Below are 18,662 nucleotides of genomic sequence, written 5' to 3' on the forward strand. Positions count from 1 at the left end.
AAATAAGATGCTAAGGCCAAGTCCCTCTAATACTATACAGAATGTCACCATAAAATAATTACTGAGGGCCCATAACATGCATAAAATGTTATTTCCCTAAATAGTTTCAGAGCAGTATGTCTTTCATTATTAATCTGATGCTCACAAGAAACCCTGTCAAACATATAGTGCTATTATTGAAGAAATGGATGCACAGAGAGGTAATAGGATTCACCCAAAGTCATATAGTTTTCACAAGTAAAATTACAATATGAATTCAGGAAACATGATTAAAAATTTGGTGTTAACCCCATCTTCTAGAATTCTTTCCTCAAAAACCTGATGATCCAACTTTCAAGTACTATAAAAAACTAAAAAATGAATAAAACAAACCTAGAGCAACATGATATAGAGAGTCACAGAAATTTAGAACTACACATGATCTCAACATTAATCCATAAAATATAGAGTTGGCCCTTGAACAACATGGGTTTGAACTTCGCAGGTCCATTTATACATGGATTTTTTTTAAATAAATATGTAGTGAACTTTTCTGGTAATGAGAACTGTGATGCTAGGCTTGGCACATGCCTTGCCAGAACCTATATGATGCTATACCTTTGTGTACCAAACAGCATAACATTCTTTCTTAGCTCACACATGCCTATGTGAATGTGTAGGATCACTATTAAGAACTCATTACCTGCCCAGCCACTGTGGTTCAGTGGTTGAGCATGAACCTATGAACCAGGAGGTTCGATTCCTGGCCAGGGCACATGCCTGGGTTGCAGGCTTGATCCCCAGTATGGGGTATGCAGAAGCCAGCCAATCAGTGATTCTCTCTCATCACTGATGTTTCTAATCTCTCTCCATCTCCCTTCCTCTATGAAATCAATAAAAAATACTTTTTAAAAAAGAACTCATTACTTGATGTTTCTACTAGTCCTAAAATCAGAATTTATTGTCACATGCTACTCACATTTGTCACATGCAATAAAGTAGTGTATACATACACACAGTGGCCTAGTTTCCAATATTACTTAATCATGGATATTCCAAGGTTACTATCAGAGAAGCATCTGAAGGAGGTAGGTGGACACTGTGCATATTTTTACATTATTTGGCTAACATGTGGATTGCTGCACACACAGGCTATTTCAGTGGAATGTCATTTCCATGGAATTCCCAGGGATTGTACAATGCAAGGATACTCTGTCAGTCCCCACCCCACCTCTTGATTCTTAACCTCCCATCCCCTAAACCAACAGTAATAACAACAATAAGGAAGGGTGAGGAAGAAGAGCAGTAACTGTAATAACACTGACAGCAAGAACTTGTCCCAGTCCCCCACAGCCTTTACTGCTAGGACCAAGGGCTGGGATGGGGTCCTAAAGCTTTCTAAGGAGAAAGGGGATCCTCACTCTCAGCCCATCAATTCTGGTTCCTGAATCTGAAAGGAAAGAATGCCAGAGGCTGTCTGTGTCACTCTGAGAATGCTTTCTCTGAGGCCACTTTGGAGAGTCTGGGTTTTTGTGATTGTTTTCTCCTGCTGCAGTTAATGGTGTTGTTTCCTGGTAAGAAGAACTGTCAGACAGAGCAATCTAAATATTCACAGGCATAACAGGCTATGGATGAGAGCATGCACACAACTTCCAGGCAAACAAACACAGGCATTTAGGATATCAGGATAATTTAGGAATGAGCCAGCAATTTAAAAAGCACTTCAGTTGCTGTGCTTCCTTGGATCAGAATGTCTGCGGTTACTTTACAAAACATGGAACAATGACGCCCTCTACAGCCCTCACAGAGAATCCAAGGAACTTATTGAGTTCCCTTATCTGTGAGAGATCCTGTCTACTTTCTGGCTAAAATTTATTTTTTACTCTAGAATAAATTAATAACATACAAAGTATATGCTTTGAATGTTGGAAAAATTAAAGTACCAAGGTCTAACACTAAAGTGTTAATTAAGATAAAACATAATAATGCCAAATAAATAACATTATTATACTGAAATAATTTACTTTCCTAAAGGACATAGAGACACAAATTCTACACATTGTCATTTTCCATTAACAGAAGCTATTTTCAAAACAATTACTTAAAATATTTTCAAAGTGGAACTGTGGACTCCTAAAAGGAGAAATAGTTTCAGATAAAAAAAGAATTTAAGAAATATACCACAAATTGAAGATTACACAACATTCTCTGTCTGGAACTGAAAAAAGACCAATAAAAATAATTCTAAGCCTGAATGACTTCCCTGTTCTCCATGAACCATGAGGGAAGAAACTTCTCAACTTCGTAGTAAGAAAAGGGGGGGGGGTTCTGACACCTCACAAAATGCTCCAGATTACACAAGGCCTGTAGGGATACAAAAGAAGCAGCACAGGTCCTTTTTCTCAGGGAATGTGGCTGGTACAGTATGTTGTAAAAGCTTATGTACGTGTGTGTAGAAACTGGAGAATATATCTAAATTATGACACCATAAGCTGCACATAATGGGTAAAGAAACAAAGAGAGAGGGTAATAAATGTGGAAAAAGTTTGGATCATGTATCAAAGGAAAATCGAGTCACTGGTCAAGCCTGGACAAAGCTGATGGGCAAAGATGAAGAAAAAAAAAAAAAAGGCAAGAGGACAGGAAGAGAGAAAACTACAGGCCATATGCTGCAGTAAAGGCAAATGCACCAGTTTCATAGGAATAGGTGGGCCATGTTCCCAAGTTCCAAGTTGAAAACATGGTCAAAGTTAAAGAGGGGAGGATAGTTTGCAGAGTGCTTTAAATTGAGCTGGAGAGTCTGGATTAGATTTGATTAAACAAAAGGATTTACTCTGAGCATGTAAGCAAGAAAGCAACATGATGAAAATGGTGTTAAAAAACATTATCCTGTCACTTGTCTGTATGAACTAAAATGGCAGGACAAACAAGGCATAGAGTTTAATGCAGAAATACAAGCAAGAAGTATGCTAAAGGCTGCATGTGTAATGAAGGAAAAGCAGCAAGTCCAAGATACTCTACAAAGGGTGGGTGCATTAATTAGATGATTATGAATACAGAACAATGACACACCATAATTTGGCAAGCCCGGGATGTGTGAGGATAGTACCAAGACGTTCAAAGCAAAAGTCAGTTTAGAAGAAAGCTATGCCAAAGTGAATTCTTGGTTTGAGGTTTTAGGGATCAATTTAGGCAGAGACTTCATGGTGGCCAGTAGCAAGTTGAAGCAAAAAACAGAGTGAGAAGCCAGGGTTGTACTTAAACACTTGCTAATCATGCAGAAAAAGAATAGATGAGCTTATACACATGGGAAAGAAGTAAAAAAATAAAGCCGAGAAAATTGCTTTTCAGGCCAGACAGGCAGAGAGAGTACTTGGAAAAGGAAGTTTTATTTCAAGTTCAACAAGAACTTTGTTTCAAAGTTATCAACACTCAGAGCAAACACCCTATTGAGTGAGAAGGTACCTAAAAGCTTTATGCCTGAGGCAGAATTAACTGGGTAACTGCTGGTAAACTATTATGAATTGTATTTCGATTCTACCAGGTAATCAACATACATTTAGTTGAACAGTTTCCAGCCTGCTCAAAGTCATAGAACAGATAACAGAAAGTGGGGAAAAAATAGCCTACTTTATTTTGAGCATGTCATCAACCACTAAGCAAACTCTTACTGATCGTGATGTCTTTAAAACTTAAACCTCTCCAAGGAACACACAGAATTAAGAAGGAACTGGAATATGAACAGTTTAAGTACTGGGAAAAGAAATACAGAGGTGCCTCTTTCACTTTGAAAAGTTTCACAAAGACAAATAAGTGCCTTTGTAAAAATAGTTTTAGGGATAAAGACTGCACACTCCTCAAATTCATTTCTAGTACAAAATGTAACCATTTAAACTTTTATGACTTATTCTGTTAGGACATGTCAGTCTTACTGTCTTAAAATTTAGTAGAAAGGCATTACCTAGAACTCAACTGATAGAAAACTATTTGCATAAATCTTTTTTCAATAATAATACACAAAATCAATGCATCTATTTTCAAATAAGCACAGATGACAAAATCAGTACCACATTCCCCTTTAGGTAACTGAAAACCTAAGACACAGGATTGAAGTCATTCATTGAGGCAAACCAGCAAGACAAAAGCCCATTTGCTATTCAACTTTCTTTCCGTGGAAGTTCAAAGCATTGCTCTTCACTTTTACTTTTATTATAAAGGGGAAATCACTGTCAATTCTCGTGCATATTTCTCTTTTTGTGGTTGTTCTAAGGAATGCAAAGACTAAGGTTAACTGAAATTCAGAGCAGAACATAAAACTATAATTGCTACAAAGTAGTGGAAAGAAAAACATAAATAGGAAAGATTCAGGGAGATTTTAAACATGTAAAATCTCTCCTCTCCTCATTAACATTAATAAAATCTGAAACCTGTTATTTTAGATTTAGAAAATGACTCACCCTTCCTACCCCAAAAGTCCAGCTCCCCACCCCATCCCAACTCCCACCCCCTAATAAAAAGTGGACAACTATCAACAGCAAAAGTTAAAGCTTTGAGTCTCCTGGAATGGGTGGGAAGGAAGAGGAGGGGGTCATTTCACATTCCCTGTGGAAGAAGACAAAGCCAGTCCACATTCCAGGGAAATCTGGCTGGTCCGAGTTTTTCCTAAATACAGATTGGCCTGTCACTAAGCCAGGCTCTGTAATCTTCCCAGGCTGCCATAGCTAGGAGCGCCAGGAATCCCTTCTAATTAATCAAGCCCTCTCAACAAAAATTTTCCCACCCACAATAAAGTGGACTGGGGGGAAGGGAAGCAGCAGAGCAAGCTTTGTAGCCAAAAGACATTTAGACTTTGGTATAATACCTAACTAATCCAAGAAAACAGATGCAGGAAGCAAAGGAAATGATCCACAGAGAGAGAAAATGAGGCAGGAACCTTTCATATTATTGCTTTGCTGGAACCCAAGTTGAAAACTTAAAATCATAGGAGTGAAACCTGGCAGCATTATATACTTTTAAAAATACCTTCAAAGCAAGGGATGGACCCATAAACTTTTCAGAGGTAGACACCATGCATATTAATTTGATACTTTGACAGTAATTTATTACTAAAGTTTATTTTCTTTTCATTAAAGCTTTGTATTTTAATGGATAAAAGTCCATAATTAAGATTATTATATGTCATGTCTATTTCTTGCTTCCACTTGCAAAGGAAATGACCTTGCCTTGGCCTTACTAATTTACCCACCCTTGCAGCCAGTTTAACCCAAGGTAACTTCGTTGAAAGTTTGCTCTGACAAGATGCAAGAAGGAAGTGTCCAGAGGGATTTTTGCATACTTGTGATGTCCAATAAAGCTGATACTAGCTATGTGCATCACGAGATATATTTATATACTGAAATCAGCATTTATACATAAATATTTCAGACTTTGAAGACAATGAGGTCTTTGTTGCTACTATCTAACTCTGCCATGGTAGCATAAAAGCAGCCAGAGACCATACCTAAACAAATGGGAGTGGCTGTTCCAATAAACTGTTTTTACAAAACAAGCAGCTGACCCTTGGCCCCTTATCATTTTGGACTTACCATTTTGGAAAATCTAAAACACTGCAGTGGGTATAGAACTAGAATTAAAATCACTAAGGAGCCTTGGGGAGACATGTCTGCTATCACCACTACTTTCAGCTGAGGAAGGAGTCGCTAAAGCACGTATAGGATGTATCTCACATCCTATCACAGCTGCAGTGGCTCAGAAGTCAAGAGACCCTGAAAGCTATGGTTCCAAGGACACTCGCTCATTTTTGCCATTTCCTGGAATTCTGGCTTAACAGAGTGGAAGGCCAGAGCCAAAGCAGTTGGAGGGCACGGGGTGGGGGGTAGGAGGGAGGGAAGCCCTCTTACTTGCAAGAAGGTCAGAAGACCTTTCTTCTTATGAAGGATTTGAAGGCTAGATAATTAATACCATTCCAAGGAAAGAGAATAAACAACTGAGATGCAAGTGGTAAACTATTTAGTGTTCACCTAGTTTTCTGTTACTTTGGGAACTATGCTATATCCAAGTAGTATTAAACCCAAATAATCAAAAGTAGATGAATCTATCTATATGAAAATCTGCATAAGTTAATACCATTTAAATTTTATTTAGCCATTTAATTTTTTATCATACTAATGCATGCACAGATGAAAATGACATCAAAAATAGGTTTCACCTGGCTGGTGTGGCTCAGTAGTTGAGCGTGGACCTATGAACCTCGAAGTTGCAATTCAATTCCTAGTCAGGGCGCATGCTTGGGTTGTGGGCTCAAGGCAACCGACAGATGATTCTCTCTCATCATTGATGTTTCTATCTCTCTCTCCCCCCTCCTCTCTCTGATATCAATAAACATCTTTAGAAACAAACAAAAAACCAGGTCTCTTCTGTCCCATCCTGCTACCATCCCCATTGTAACTCTCACTGACCAGGTATGACCAAACTGAAAATGTTAGCTATTTGATCTCGTATTGACCACCATATTTCTAAATACTATGTTTATACTATGATTTCTTATTTCACTTTTACATACTTTCCACTGAAAATGCAGCATTGCCCAACCCCACACCGCCCCCCCCCCCCGCCCCCCATCCCTAGCCTTCCAAATTTTGGAGTTAACAATATATGAAATGTATCCTTGGTTCGGTTCAAAGTTGAGCCATGCAGTGTAATACCCTAACTTTGCTATCTTGCACAATCTTTTGTTAGAGTTAAGGGTTGCATCATTCTTGTTTTATTTAGTTTCTCGTATTACTATCACTAAGTTGTTCCCAAACTCTCTGATAGAATTAAAAAACAAAAAACAAACAAACAAAAACAAAACCTCCTCTCAATACATTTAAATATATTAAGTATTTTGTTCATTTTATTTTTTGTTGGAGACATCTTTCATGGAACTCTCCTGTTCCAATCAGTCTGCTTGCTCTGTAAGCAGGATACACAGTTGACCATCATGGGATTTGTTTAGGCCCTCATCTGTTAAATTCCCTATTTCCTGGATCTCATATCTCACTTTTTCTCTGTTGACCCCCTTATTTTGGAAAGCCATGTCCTTCCTAAAATAGGATACATTAGAAGGAAAGTATTTAGACTTTATATCTCTAGTCTACCTTAACATGTGATTGAAAGCTCAGCTGTGAAGAGAGTTCTGGGTCGGAAACCATTAACCTTAGAATATGGAGAGGATTGGTCCACTGTCCCCAGCTGCTGCTGCTGAGAAGGCTGTTCTGAATCTGATCCTCTGTACAAGATGTGTTTTTTCTTGGGCTCTTCTCTGTATTCCCAATGTTCTAAAATGTTAGGATAATGTGCCTTGGTACCACTCTTTTTCATTGACTCTGTTGGGTACACACAGCAACTTTCAAAGAGAAACGCTGTGTCCATAATGACGTAAATTTTTATTATATTATTTGATTTCCCTTTCCACTACTTTGTTTTCCTTTCTAGAACTCTACTTTTCATATCCTCTCACCTTCTTGTGATTTCTCCTCACATTTTTTTATCTATAATCTTTTTGTTCTAATCCCTGAGCAATATTCCTCAACCATCTTCCCATAATCCACTGCATTTTTATTTCTACTAAGCACTTTTAATTTTCAAGAGCTCTTTCCTATTCTCAGGAATTTCCCTTGTTTACAAAATCCTGATCTTGTTACATGGTTATAATTGTTTCCTTTATTGCTCTGGAAATACTAATTATAGTGTTTTAAAAGTCTTCTTTTGCTCCCTAGAATCTCTCTGACCCTCTGAATTTCCTTGTTCACTTTTTCCTCTTTCTCAAGTTTTCCTTAAATCTCTGGTGATACTCTTTTGTCCATTTATAAGTAAGAACAGACATGCTGACCAGAAATGTTGACTGGAAGAAATGTTTTTGTACACGGGTGGGACTTATTGACTGCTGGGGTTTGGGAGTCCAATGGGGACTCAAATATTTAGTTGGAGATCCCAAATACAGGCTCTACTAGTATGAAACAAGTAGACTTTAGGTTAAGTATGACTAGAGCCCTGGAAGTATGACTAGAGTCCTGGACGGTGTGGCTCAGTTGGGTGTCTCCCTGTGCACCAAAAGGTCACTGGTTCGGTTCCTGGTCGGGATACATGTGGGAGGCAGCATGGAAGTTGAACTACATATGTCAAACATCCATGTGACCTAAGTGACATATGCAGTTCAATGTACCTGACAACTAACACATTTTCAAGCACTTATTTAATATTTACCATAATTTTACCAAAGTTATGATTAGAAAATTCCCAAATACTCAGAAACTATATAATAGACATTTAAATAACCCAATGATCAAAAATAAAATCACAATAAAATTTAGAAAATATTTTTATTTGAAAAGCAAAGTCCCTACAAAACAAGAGGGATACAATTAAAGTAGGAAACACTCAGAGAGAAATTTATAGCTTAAAGTGTATATATTAGAAAATAAGGCTCAAAATCAATGACTTAAGTTTCCATTTTAAGAAACTGGGAAAAGAAGAGCAAATTTGCTCAAAGAAAGCAAAAGAAAGGAAATGAAAAAATCAATAAAATAGAAAACAATTATACATGGAAAAAATCAGTCAGAAGTTGGTTCTTAAAAAAAAAAACTAATTAATTAATAAATTCCAACCATAACACTCAATAATTACTCCTTTGAAAATGCAAATCAAAACCACGCCTCATCCTGGCTGGTGTGGTTCAATTGGTTGAGCATAGTCCCATGTACCAAGAGGTTGCCAGTTTGATTCCTCGTCAGAGCACATTCCCAGGTTTCAATCCCCAGTAGGGAGCATGCAGGAGGCAGCTGATAGATGTTTCTCTCTCTCTCTCTCCCTCTCCCTTCTTCTCTCTCTAAAATCAGTAAAAACATATTTTAAAAAAATAACCACACCTCATATCTGTCAGAATGACTATTATCAAAAAGACAAAAGATAAGTGCTAGTGGGGATATGGGAAAAAGGAAACCCTGGTTAGTCCAGGTTGGTGGGAATGTAAATATCGTACAGCCATTATGAAAAACAGTATGGTGTTCCTCAAAAACTTAAAAATGAAACTACCATATGATCCAGAAATTTCTCTTCTGGGTATATATCCAAGGGAGATGAAATCACTATCTTGAAAGGATACCCCCACTCCCACAGGCATTGCAGCATTATTCTCAATCGCCACAATATGGACACAACCTAAGTGTCTATTGATAGATAAATAGATAAAGAAAATGTCACACACACACACACACACACACACACACACACACACACACACACACAGTGGAATATTATTCAGCCATAAAAAAGAAAATCCTGCCATTTGCAACAACATGGACAGATTTTGAGGGCATTATGCTAAGTAAAATAAGTCAGACAATAAGAAAGACAGATATTGTTTGATCTCACTAATATATGGAATCTAAAAACATCTAACTCAGTGGATAAAAAGTTGTAGTATGTACATACAATGAATTATTACTCAGTCATATAAAAGAATAAAATCTCACTGTTTATGACAGGTAAGGATGGTCCTAGAGCAGCCGTGGGCAAACTATGGCCCACGGGCCGGATCTGGCCCATTTGAAATGAATAAAACTAAAAAAAAAAAGACGGTACCCTTTTATGTAATGATGTTTACTTTGAATTTATATTAGCTCACACAAACACTCCATCCATGCTTTTGTTCCGGCCCTCCAGTCCAGTTTAAGAACCCATTGTGGCCCTCGAGTCAAAAAGTTTGGCCACCCCTGACCTAGAGGATATTATGCTAAGTGAAATAAGCCAGTCAGAGAAAGACAAACCTATATATATAAAACCCTAATATTCAAATAGACCGAATGGCAGAACAACCAAACTGAACCGGTCACTATGACATGTGCTGACCACCAGGGGACGCGCACGCGGAACATGGTGGGCACTGGCATCAGGTGGCAGAGCACAGAATGTGGCAGGCATCGGCCATGGCGGAATGGTGGAGCAGGTGAGCGGGGATGCCAGACCAAGGCAGAACGCTGGTCGCTGTCATCAGGGTGAGCCTCTGGTGGTTACTGAAAATTCTTTGTTCTCTCGCGCCACGGTCCCACCCGGCACTTGAACCTGCTGCCGGCGCCAGCCCTGCTCGCACTCGCTGCTGGCACTGGAGCTGCCACTTGCACCTGCTGCAGATGCCCAGCATGGCCCCAATCGCTTGGCTCTGTCAGTGGGTGCAAGTGGCAACTGCCAGCCCCGATTGCCCCTCAGGGCTTCTTCACCTCTCACTGCTCCTGAGGGGTGATCAGGGCCGGCAGCTGCCTCTCGCACCTGCTGCCGGCGCCGATGCCACTGCTTACACCCACTGCTGGCCCCGACCCCACTTGCACCCGCAGCCGGCACCAGAGCTGCTGCTCGCACCCGCTACTGGCACCCGGTGCTGGTCTCTATCGCTCGGCACCGTCAGCAGGTATGAGCAGTGGCTGCAAGCCCCGATCACCCCTCAGGGCTTCTCGACCTCCCTCTGCTCCTGAGCAATGATCAGGGCAGCAACCACCACTCACACCTGCTGACGGCGCCGGCCCCACAGAGGATGGGCCGAGACCCACCCCTGTGCCCACCACAGCCTAGTGGCCCACATTTCCTTTCACGGTGCACAAATTCGTATACTGGGCCCCTAATACCACATAATTTCACTTATTTGTGGAATCTAAAGAACAAAACAAACAAAATAGAAGCAGACTCACAGACACAGAGAACAGACTAATGGTTGCAAGAGGGGAAGTGGGTTGGGAGGCTGGGTGAAAAAGGTGAAGGGATGAAGGAGAATAAATTGGTAGTTACAAAATAGTCACAGGGATGTAAAGTGCAGCGCAAAGAATATAGTCAATAATATTGTAATAACTATGTACAGTGCCAGGTGCATACGTGAAATACTGGGGGAATCCTATCTAATAAAAGAGGTAATATGCAAATTGACCATCATTCCAAAACACAAGATGGCCGCCACAAGATGGCTGGCAGGGGAGGGCAGTTGGGGGCGACCAGGCTGGCAGGGGAAGGCAGTTAGGGTCAACCGGGCCGGCAGGGGGGCAGTTAGGTGTTGATCAGGCTGGCAGGGGAGTGGTTAGGGGCAATCAGGCAGGCAGGCAGGCAGGCAAGCAGTTGGGAGCCAGCAGTCCTGGATTGTGAGATCAGGCCTAAACGGCAGTCAGACATCCCTCGAGGGGTCCCAGATTGGAGAGGGTGCAGGCTGGGCTGAGGGACACCGCCCCCCCAAGCATAAATTTTGTGCACCAGACCTCAAGTCACTTTATAAAGTATACTAGAGGCCCGGTGCATGAATTCGTGCACCATTGGGGTCCCTTGGCGTGGCCTTTGGGGATCGGCCAAAACCAGCAGTCCAATGCCGCCTGTCACTCCTGCTCATCCCGGCCCTGCTGTGCCTGCCACTACCACCACTCTGTAGGCTCACTGTCCCTCCGCTGCAGTCTCTGGGCTTCAGTGGCCAGCCGTGAGCCCTGCGTCTGGCGCCCATCGGTCAGCTGAGCAGCGCTCCCGCTGTGGGAGCACACTGACCACCAGGGGACAGCTTCTGTGTTGAGCATCTGCCCTGGTGGTCAGTGCACATCATAGCGACCAGTCGAACCAGTCAACCAGTCACTTAAGGTTTTTATATATATAGACTAGAGGCCCAAGTCACAAAATTTGTGCAAGGGGCTCAGCCCTTGCAGCCCCAGCTGCCTCGACTAGCCCTCACAGCCCCAGCTTAGTCCAGAAGGTCATCCGGAAGGTCATCCAGATGGTTGTTCTGCTGTTGGGTCTAATGAGCATATTAGCTCTTTATTACATAGGATCATTTTCTAACCACTATGCTGTATACCTGAAACTAATACAAAATAATATTGGATAGCAACATTAATAAAAACTAAAATTTAAAAAATAAAGTAAATAAAAACAAGGAACTCACAGAAACAGAGTAGAGTGATAGTTGGCAGGGGCTGAGCAGTGGGGGAAATGGGGAGATGTTGTTCAAAGGTTACAAACTTCCTGTTATAAGGATCTAAACGTATAGCATGGTGATTACAGTTAACAATGCTGTACTGTATATTTGAAAGTTGCAATGAGAGTAGAGCTTCAATATTCTCAGCATAGCAACAAAATGATAATTATGTGAGGTGAAGGATGTGTTAGCTTTATTGTGGTAAACACTTCACCATATATATGTTTATCAAATCGTCATACTGTACACCTTGAACTTAACAATATTATATGACAATTATATCTCAACAAAGCTGGGGGGGGAAACCATCTCTCCTTTGGAAGGTTCAAGCCTGGCCTTCAGAATGTTTGAGAACCAAGATAGCTTAGAGCTGGTATCCTAATGCCCCAAAGGGATAGGAAAGGGAGTTGGGAATGAACCCATTCTAGTTAAGCCCAAAGTTGTAAAGAACTTCAACTTTCAGTTCTTCACACAATGCCTGACACACAAATAAGTACTCAATCTGTACATATCCTCCTATACTCTCTGGTTCATATGGACAAGTTTGTCCATAATTTCTTAGAATAGGAACTACTTAATAGAGCTTTTTCCTTCATTGTCACGACAAACTGCAGCCTTCATGGAAATGTAAAAAAATAAAATAAAAAATCTCTGCTCGCTGACCAAGGGAAACAACATGGAAGCTTGTCATCTATCCAGGGCCGTGGGAGGAGGGAGGAGAAGGGAGAAGAACCAAGAAATTACTAAAACACCAACCTTGTGCCAGACTCTGTTTTGAGTTGTAAAGTTATACTACACACAAGGTGGTGGAATCCAAAGCCATGAAATTAATATGAAACCTAGTCCAAATTCACTGAAATGCCAAGGGCTCCAGCAGAAGTAAACTTGAAACTACTCAACTGCTCTGTGGGGCTCATAGGTCTTTCCACCCGTGTGTGTGTGTGTGTGTGTGTGTGTGTACAATTAAAAATTACACAATGAACAATCCAATAATTTCAGTGACCAATTTATTCCACACTTCATAAGTAATAGTTGGAATAATAGAACAATCCAAAACAGACTGAAATAAATTTAAAATTATGAAGGACATAAAAGGAGGAAATGAAAACATGTTGAAAAAATAGAACAAGTATATAAAAAGAATTAGCAGCCTTTGAATTAAAAAAATAACCAAACATATTCTCAAATGAAAAATGCAGTCACTAAAAATAAAGAGTAGATTAATAGATTAAATATAGATGCAAAGTTTTTAATAAATGAAAGAAGGTCTGATAAACAGCACTCTGAATGCAACATAGAGGCAGAAAAAGAAGAGGAAAAAAAAATGAAAATGGCCAAGCAGCACTCATACAAGATTACTGGAACAGCATTCATCAGAGAAGGCACATAGTAACAATATCGTTAAGTGTTCATGTCCCCTACTAATCATGACACTATGGACATGCACAGCAATCTGGAAGGGTGAGATGTCAGATATTCAGAATGGCATCGCAGTGCTTGGGGCTTTTAAGCCGCATGATTAGGAAAGCACTGGCCTTTGCCTGTGTGATCAGAGGCAGGAATACCATCACAATGTGATGTGTAAAGTCTTTCATATAATGCTTCAGGACCCTGTTTATATCCCTATCGGGTTAGCTTGATACTCGTGGTTGGGGTAACTCCCCTGCTTCGCATGATCTAAGAGCTAGGTTCTAAGCCTCCATGATACAACTGTGAGATGGGAAAGTACAGTAGCAGGATTTGCCACATCAGTGTGTATGGCCTGGAAATCAGCAGACCCATCTCTGGCATAATTAGGGATGGGAGTCCAAGCTTTGTGGTTGACCAGGATTGTTTCCTCTACTGGGTCACAGCCAGTTTGGGCAGAACTTTGCAAAAGGCCCAGCATTTTTCTGAGCAGACTGCCTAGAGGGGCTCAGTCCTGGACAAGTTAATATCACCCGTCTAACACATAAGAAACTATCATATATAATAAAAACCTAATATGCAAATTGTCCCTCGGGCAGCCGTTCGACCTGGAGACAGGGAGTTCGACCACTCGCTATGACATGCGCTGACCACCAGGGGGGGCAACGCGGAACATGGAGGGCGTCAGCAAGGCAGCACTGGCAGCAGGCAGCAGTGGAGGCACTCCCGGGCCTGACAGACCCCAATAAGAGCAGAACTACGGTGGGATAATGGAGCAGGTGAAGGGAACTGGGGGTGGATGGCAGCGACCAACCTCCTGCTGCACCCGGGCGGGGGGCTGCAACCTCTCGCCAGCTACCTGGGGGCAGGGGTGATGGGATGGAGGTGTGGTGAGAATGCGGGGGGGTCCACTGAGCTCTCTCTCACTCCCCCTGCTACCCTCCCCTGGGACGCCAGGACTCACATGCCAGGGAAGCCCCCACGCTCAGGTGCCAGATGCCCGCGAGGAGCCCACCCCGCACCTGCACACCCTCTTCTAGGTGAGCGGGCCACAGCTGCTGGGACCACAGGAGCTGGTCGGGCTCCCCGTGGGTTCGAGCAGGAGCCAGTCTGTGAGGCCGGCTGGGAGAGAGCACGCTGCCCACCCAGCTTCTATGCAGCACCGCTGGACGGCCCAGAGGCCCACGCCGTGCCCCTGCCCACGGCGTAATGTGCTCATTTCATCTCCGCTTGGGGACTCGGGCACTGTGACTCAGGAGGAGGGGGGCTTGTGGGGGCCCGGGGGCCCAGTGCTGCCCAGGGCCCAAAGGTCAGCTGGGACCTGCCCTTCCACACCAGGCACTTGTGCTTCGATTGCCAGCCAGGCCTAGGGACCACACCCGTGCACGAATTTTGTGCACCAGGCCTCTAGTTTATTATATGAGACTATCCAACAAACTCCATACAGTGGGGCCTTGACTTACGAGTGTCCCGATTAACGAGTTTTTCGAGATATGAGCCGTCTCTCGGCCGATTTTTTGCTTTGAGTTGCGAGCTAAAATTCGGGTTACGAGCCAGCTTCAGATACCCCACCGCTAGTTGGCGCAGCGAACGTCACAGTGAACACCACAACATCAGCCCAGCATCACGTGTCTCACTTGTTCACTTTTTGATTTGACATATGAGTAATTTGAGTTACAAGCTCCGTTACAGAACGAATTAAATTCCTAAGTCAAGGCCCCACTGTATAAGAGTTTCAAGTTCTACTTGGCTGAAACTGAGATTACGCAGGGGGAGAATAAAGAGGCGCAGTACCCAAAGGGAAAATGATCAAGATTTTCCACAACGAATAAAAACTTGAATCTTTCAAATGAAGATGTATATCGCATCCCAAGTCAGATAAATAAATGCAAGTCTTTATCTTGAGATTTAATAGGAGAATTGCAGAACATCACAAAGAGAAATAAAATCTTAGGAGCAACCGGAGAGAAAAGACCAATAACCAAGAAAGGAATCACAATGAGGCTGACAGCAGATTTCTGTGGTGACTAGTCTCCACAGATTCCCCCGCCAAGCTTCCCCTTCCCTGTAAGTGCATCTGCTTCTCATATCAAGAGGTGCAGCTTCCCTGGGGCCGGGTTAGAATGCACTGACCAATAGAATGCCACAGAAATGGCATCTGAGACTTTGGCTGCCAATAAGAGGACTGGCAAATTACACTTCTTTCTTCTTGAAACTCTTGCTGTGGGACACCATCTTTCAAATCTCGGCCACCAAGGTAGAAGAAGCCCAACCCATGCAGAGTAGCCACACAAATGAGAACTAGAAGGGCAACAATTTACAGTCCCAAGTATGATTCCACACGCAGCCAAGTATTAACTGTGAGTAGTCATCTTTGATGGTCTATCTGAATTGAGTCCCCAGATAACTGTAGCCCCAGGCAACATCAAAAAAGAGAAACGACCCCACTGATACCAGGCAACTTACAGAATCATGAGAAAGAACAAAATGGCTCATTTTTTAAGACACTAAATGTAAATTTTAAATTGATAATTAAAACATTTTTCAGTTGCAATAGTAGACTCCAGAAGATAATGGAAAAATATCTCTAAAGTGTTGAGGAAAAATAATGTTCAACCTAGAATTCTATAACAAACTATATAATTTTCTAGAATAAGATCAAAATATATTTTTAGACAAATAGTTAAAGTTCACCACTTAATAATCTCTCACAGAGAGAAATACTACAGAACAATTGGTATACCAGTAAGAAATGACTATAAGCAATAAGATTTATAAATATGTTGTAAATCTAAATAAGCACTGACATGCTAAAAAGATACAATTAAAATTTTAAATAGTATCTGACCTAGTTAACTAATTTGTCTATTTTGGTGTTTTGAATTCATACTAAATAAAATGTAGCATAGAGAAAATACCCTTAAAAATGAGCCAATATATATGAAAGCATCTTTGAGACCTTATACCCACTATTTATCAGTTCTTCCCGCCTCCTTCCCACATACACAATCCTCCCAGCGCCAAACATTAAGGGATAGAGAAGAGACACTTGTAAGAGGAAAGCAAAAGAGGGCAGCCAGGCAAGAGAACTCTCCCCTGGCATTCACCAGGTGCAACATTTGATGCCTACTTTTTCTTTTTCATTGCTTGTCAGAATAAAAAATTATGTCATGAACATACAATGTGAATGATACTTTTTAAATTAAGGACCGAGTAATGCCTTTTGGTCAGAAGTCAGCAACTCCCATAATCATATAAACTACAAATTTTCTCCCCCTTTTCATTCTAAACATGAAAATTGTCAATCCCCTATTTAAAGTTTTCAGTAGAGAACCAAATTTAAAGAGTAGAAGAAAAGTTCAGAGATTCTACTTTCAATTAACATAGAACTTAGCTATACCAGAAAGTGATTAATCATTTTAAAGAAGATTATTAAGCATTACTTACTTTAATAGCAAATTTCTTTGATGCCATGGCTTACTGAGTCCCAAGTAATTACAGACCTTTAACAGAAGAAAAAATAAAAAGTAAGTATATAAAAAATCTCTATCTATTTGAATATTACACGGGAGAAAAGTTGGCTGAATAGTCAAATATCAATTGGTATTTGCAAGATGAATGTTCACTTATAATTAGTCTTAACAAAAATATTACATTAAATTAGTAATTTTAAAACTTCCCACAAAGAAAAGCACAGACCCAGATATATTCTACCAAATGTTTAAAGAAGAATTAATATTAATCTTTCACAAACTCTAATAAAACGGAAGCATAAGAAAAACTTCTCGAGTCCGAGGGGAGCAAGTGAGCTGAGTGGCTATGTGGTCACGTCTTGGAGACCAACAGCACTTGCAGCACAGAAGGCTGACAAACTGACTCAAGAGCAGATTGCAGAATTCAAAGCAGCTTTTTCACTATTTGATAAAGATGGTGATGAAACTATAACAACAAAGGAACTGGGAACTGTAAAAGGTCTCTTGGACAGAATCCCACAGAGGCAGCTATAGGACATGATTAATGAAATAGATGCTGAGGGTAATGGTACAACTGATGCCGGGAGCCGGTCCATCCTTGCTGTTTCAAGGGACCTGGCATATATGGCATACGGTTCTTAATATGTTTGCTCACCTTCTTGGCGCTGTGTTTTAACCAAGGTCACCTCTCAGAGAAAGGTTGAATCCCCAGGTAGGGATTTTCCCCTGAAGTTAGGGAGGGAATAAAACCCCTCAACTAAGTGCCAGGCGGGTAATTAATCCCTTTAACTACGAACAATCATGCTTAAACTACATAATCTTTTCTCCCTGGAATGGAGATAAGAAACGCCCTAACCTTTGTAATAGAGATTGATAGGATTGAATCAACTGGTATAAATACAGTTGTAACAAGACAGAAACACACAGAACTTAGAACACAGAGCCAAGAAGACAGAATCTACACAGAACCTACAGACAGAAGAACTTCGCTGGAGAGAACATGGCAAGGGATCCTGGACTGAACCTGACTGCAGAGGTTGGCAAGAGAGCCTGACTAGAACCTGGTGACTGAACCTGGCTGGAGAACCTAGCAAGAGAACATGGAAGCAGAACCTCTCTGGAAATCGAGACCAGAACTTGGCTGGAGATCCTGGCTAGGCTGCTGATCAACTGAACACTGTCTCCATGTCCTTCCTTCTTCGCCAACTCCGTCCACGCCTTTGGGAACCCCTGGACCCGCTGGGGCTGGACCCCGGCAAACTGACTTCCTGAAACTTCTGACAATGATGGCGAAAAAAATAAAAGACAGTGAAGAAAAAAATTAGAGAAGTATCTGTGTGTTTGATTAGGCTGGCAATGGCTATGTTAGTGCAGCAGAGCTTCAACATGTGATGACACACCTTGGAGAGAAATTAACAGATGAAAATGATGATGATGAAATGATCAGGGAAGCAGATACTGATGGCGATGGTCAAGTAAACTATGAAGAGTTGTACAAATGATGACAGCAAAGTGACAACATCTGTACAGAATGTGTTCAATTTATTGTACAAAATTATTTATTTGCCTTTTCTTTGTAACTTATCTGTAAAAGGTTTCCCTCTACTGTCAATAAATATGCATGTATAGTAATTAGAACTTCATTCCTCCATGTTTTCTTTGTTTATCTTACTTATCATTGTCCTGCCACCTTATTTTAGAAATATAGATCAAGTCCTGGCCAGGTAGCTCAGTTGGTTTGAGTGTCGTCCCTACACGCCAGGGTTGCGGGTTCAATCCTGGGTCAGGGCACATACAGAAATCAACCAATGAATGAATGCATG

The 18,662-nt window shown here is 41.3% G+C and overlaps 1 protein-coding gene and 1 pseudogene across 3 annotated transcripts in view; one reads left to right on the forward strand and one right to left on the reverse strand.

Moving 5' to 3' along the window:
• The window catches only part of SLX4IP (SLX4 interacting protein), a 199,334-nt gene that overhangs the window by 163,876 nt on the left and 16,796 nt on the right, over positions 1–18,662 (reverse strand). For all 3 annotated transcript variants that reach the window (XM_059705554.1, XM_059705553.1, XM_059705552.1), the window contains one exon: positions 16,814–16,869. In XM_059705554.1, the coding sequence (XP_059561537.1) occupies positions 16,814–16,840 (27 nt within the window). In that variant the 5' untranslated portion in view covers positions 16,841–16,869. The remainder of the gene's footprint in view (positions 1–16,813; positions 16,870–18,662) is intronic.
• LOC132240161 (calmodulin-like) lies at positions 17,128–18,355 on the forward strand (annotated as a pseudogene).

This window comes from Myotis daubentonii, chromosome 8, assembly GCF_963259705.1.
Source record: "Myotis daubentonii chromosome 8, mMyoDau2.1, whole genome shotgun sequence".
Classification (NCBI taxonomy): Eukaryota; Metazoa; Chordata; class Mammalia; order Chiroptera; family Vespertilionidae; genus Myotis; species Myotis daubentonii.